This window comes from Gossypium arboreum, chromosome 7 (assembly GCF_025698485.1).
Source record: "Gossypium arboreum isolate Shixiya-1 chromosome 7, ASM2569848v2, whole genome shotgun sequence".
NCBI lineage: Eukaryota > Viridiplantae > Streptophyta > Magnoliopsida > Malvales > Malvaceae > Gossypium > Gossypium arboreum.
This window is the reverse complement of record NC_069076.1, coordinates 12,511,845-12,515,937: the sequence shown is the minus strand read 5'-3', so window position 1 is coordinate 12,515,937 and position 4,093 is coordinate 12,511,845. Positions and strand designations below refer to the sequence as shown.

At 34.8% G+C, this 4,093-nt stretch overlaps 1 protein-coding gene across 1 annotated transcript; it reads left to right on the top strand.

Moving 5' to 3' along the window:
- The first annotated feature begins 338 nt into the window (after positions 1–338).
- LOC108474046 (uncharacterized) lies at positions 339–2,607 on the top strand. Its single transcript, XM_017775933.1, has 5 exons — positions 339–440; positions 615–686; positions 2,078–2,277; positions 2,344–2,413; positions 2,509–2,607. Exons 1-5 carry the CDS (start codon positions 339–341, stop codon positions 2,605–2,607), a joined length of 543 nt encoding a protein of 180 aa, XP_017631422.1.
- The last annotated feature ends 1,486 nt before the right edge of the window (positions 2,608–4,093 follow it).

Here is a 4,093-nt window from a genome sequence, read left to right as displayed (position 1 = left end):
TTCATGTAAAATGGGAGGTTTGTCATGCAAATCCTCCTATTTTGCACTCCTATTTATTTGGCCACTTCAATTTAGCCTATAGCATTTTCAAACATTTCACATAGGTCCTATTTCATCATTTCACCCCCTTTTTCTTATGGAACAAAAATTAACTAAAATTGCCGGGTTCTATCTTAAGCTTGGGCTTTCTAGAGGCCCACTAACATAATTAAACCTATGCCAACATTCACAGGATTCCCGAAAATTGGGGCGTTACAGAGGTAACTTCACTTTTGAGTCATCAAATTCAATTATTGTTGGCTACTCTAATTGAAATAGATATTTCTTTTGTAGCTACAATGCCAGTGTATCTTTATCCCTTCTTGAACACCATGAGCAATGAAAAGAGCTATGAATGTCTAAGGATTACCAGCTTAGGTGTGATCGGGTCCCTAGCAAAGGTAGCTTCACTTAACACCTTCTGTTCTTTTTTTTCATGTCAACTTCTCGTAGAAAACATGCATACATACATACATACATACATACATAAAGGTCATGATGGAGTTGATTTAAATGTTTTTTTCCCCAGTTAATATGATTCGTACTAATGTTGATGGAGTTTTGGAACTGTGCAGGTAGAGGATCCAGAAGTGATAGAGTACCTGCTTTCTACTCAAATATTTCCCAGTTGCCTACGCTGCATGCAGGTTGGCAAAACATTGTAAAGAACAGTGAGTCACTGCACTTTCTTCTAATATACAAACCTATAACTGTTGCTTCACTTATTTCTTCACTCTTTTTTTTTCTCCTTTTTACGTTCATACTCATGTCATCTAATGTTAACAACAATGGATAAGAACTAAAACGATGACTAGTGACTTGAGGTTATACTTAAAAGAAAGATACTATTTGATTGGAAAGTTACAATTTTGACATTATTTTCAGGCCCTTTCTGATAAATTTTGGGTTAATATTTCATACCTATATTTGGTTTCAATATTTAATCCAATACCTGAGTTTTCTTAATAAAAACGGGTGAAATACAACGAGAGGATCGTAAATTTAAACCAAGTTTTCAGTCTTCGACAAAAAGACAAAAAGTAATCAACTCGTGGCTTGACTCTCTTTTTTAAATCCCTAGTGGAGTCGCCAAGCTATCAAAACTATTTTTTGAAAACGGGGTCAACTTTGATTTTGAAAACGGAAACGAACATAGGAGTCGCCACCTATCCTTTTTATTTAGGTGTGATCGGATCACCTCGTAATTTAAAAAGTTTAAATTTATTAAAATGATGATTTTTGGTCTACAAAATCTAAAAAAAAGGGGGTTTGAGAGTCGGTTACTCACGAGTAAGGATTAGCACCCTGAGCTTAGTTTCAATATTTAGTTTAGTACCTGACTTCTTTTAAATTGATTCTTGAGTTTTTTTTGTCTTATATAAATACTTACGTTTAACTTCAATGTTCAATTTGAGACCTATAGTTTTTTTTTTTACTAGAGCATATATGTGAAATATATTATTGGGCCACATGATGTTTAGTTTGGATACCAAATTAAATAGAAACGAAACTTAGGTACCAAAATAAATATTAAAATCAAATATAAGTATTTGTACAAGACAAAGAAAAACTCGAATATAAAAAAAAACTTAGCTATCAAAATTGAACATTAAAATCATATATAAGTATCAAATTATATATTAACCTTAATTTTTCTGCCTTAAAAAAAATATATTACAGGAAAAAATTGTACACAACTATGTTACTTGGATTCTAGGGTTAGGGAAAAAAATTCCAGGGTAACTTACTTAGACACCATGTGATATTGTGACTATAGTGTATTATTCTACATTTTCAGTGTAAAAATAAGAGCAATGAAATCTTAAGAAGTCCATGAAAATGAAACTAAGGAAAAAAGTAAACATCTTTGGGAATAAACCAATGAGCTTATAAGACATATTGTAATTTTCAGCATCATAATTGTATCATCTATGGCGTTACTATATCTTAAAAATGCAAGCTTCTTAGTTATATTCTTGATGCTAATATGTTTAACATTATCAAGTATCATCTGCTAATACAATAATGGATGATACAGGTGTCCACATTTATAATTTACAGAATCTTACAAAGTGAAAAAGGGTTCAAGTACTGTTTCATTCTTGCTGAACGATATCTCTCAGTATCCCAATGTTTGGGGAAATTGGTTGAAAACCTTAGTGAAGATGATGCAGAAAATATGACTTGCCTCATCAGAAACATCATCGGATGTTACCTCAGGCTCTCCGAAAACGAAAGGTTAGCTAAAAACACACGTCTTAATCTTACTAGTTCATTGTTTAATGGATGAAACTCCGTGTTTAGGACAAGGCCACAATTGTCAAGCTACGTTCCATGGAAGTTGTTAGATCGCAAATATGCTAACATCGTTCGGGTAAGCTTTAAAACTTCATTTCGTGCATATGAACACATGCGAATTAGAATGGTTAAACCCTAAACCCTATACTTGATATTCAATTCCTTTTGCAGAGTGATCCAAAGGCCCTTGCTAACCTACGACAATTGGTTTTCAATTTAAGGACCAGCAAGAGTTGTACAAACCCACTGTTCCGAAGAGCCACCGACTAGCAGTAACTCACCAGGGCCGTCCATTCCATGATGTTTTCCTTATTCAAACTTGGCAAGACAGTGACAGGGGAACATACAATAAACAATAACATAATTTCCCCACATTATCATGTGTATTTATAGTTAGGAAAAATGTTTAACTGCAAGATTAGCCCTCAAATTGTATGACATGTTCTAATTGGACCTGTAAATATTTTTGGCTAAAAAGCTATAGTTACTTAAGTAGAAATAATAATATGCAGTTTGGCATCTTGACCCGCGTTTTATTTCATTTTATTGAATTAATTTGATATAAATAATTAGTTAAATCAATTTGTTGATACTGCTGCAGATTTTGCTAACAAATTTGGCTTGCTTGCGAGTGCGTACACACACAATATACATATATTAGTTATCTTTAAAATTTGAGTTTATAACAAGACCTTTAAAAGTAGATATATGGTGGTTAACGTACTCAAGACCAAGATAGTATTAATTTAAACCTAATTTAATAACGTGGGCCCCACACGAGTAAACTACACGAACGTGTGGAGAATATTGGACCAAGTTGTGTAATCTACATGGCCAAGGCCATTTCTAGACTATGTGGGTCGCATGGGCATTTAGGCCCACATAGGCCCGTAATATGGGCATTGGCTCCAACTTCACTGTTTGACTATTAAGGTTGCACGGGTCACTCGAGACGACTGTGGACCTTCTGTTGGGTTGGTAAGCGTACCTGGATCCTTAATCGATAAAATGACTATTTTTCCCTTATGTGGTAGAATGACTATTTTTCCCTTATGAGGTAAAATGATTGTTTTGCCCTTTTATGGTAAAATGACTGTTTTACCCTGTGTGATGTATTTTTATATTTTAGCATGCTATTGTAACTGTATTGAATACATGTGTAATATTATGACATGTTGCATGATGCATTGCATGGGGATGAGTTTTTATATGATTGGAGGAAGTGTACTGTACTAGCAGCTCTGCTGCAAATCACTGATGGCTCTAAGCCTATTATTTTGGCAGCTCTACTGCAAATACTATTTAGTGCCGCAATCGGTGCTACATTTAGTGTAGGGATGGGTGGGTTGATTTTATCCCCTAATGGAGTGTAGGGTTGGACGGAGATGGAGTGTAGAGGCTGGACGGGTAGGACTAGCATACTGTTTACTGTTACTGCAATGGGCTAATGCCCGAACACATGGCTGTTTCTGTATTGAGATGGGCTAAAGCCCAAACTGATATTGTCACTGTTACTAAAAAGGGCTTAGGCCCAGACTGTGTTTGTTTTCTGACTGTTTGCTTATATGGGATTACACACTGAGTTTTCGTAAACTTACCCATCTGTTTAATTGTACAGGTAAACCCCAGCCTTAGGCGGATCTGTGCTGCGAGGGACTCAATGATGGCTACACAACTGCACTTGCTTTCTTATTTTATTTTTAATTTATAAGTAATTTAATTTTGGTATTTGTTTATGTAATAATGCCTCTATGGA

Bases quoted from the DNA above. Each gene is read 5' to 3' on its own strand.
- LOC108474046 (XM_017775933.1), top strand. From the start codon at position 339: ATGCCAGTGTATCTTTATCCCTTCTTGAACACCATGAGCAATGAAAAG. The intron at 441-614 runs GTAGCTTCACTT...GGAACTGTGCAG, and splicing joins TGATCGGGTCCCTAGCAAAG to GTAGAGGATCCAGAAGTGAT. The intron at 2,414-2,508 runs GTAAGCTTTAAA...TTCCTTTTGCAG, and splicing joins AATATGCTAACATCGTTCGG to AGTGATCCAAAGGCCCTTGC.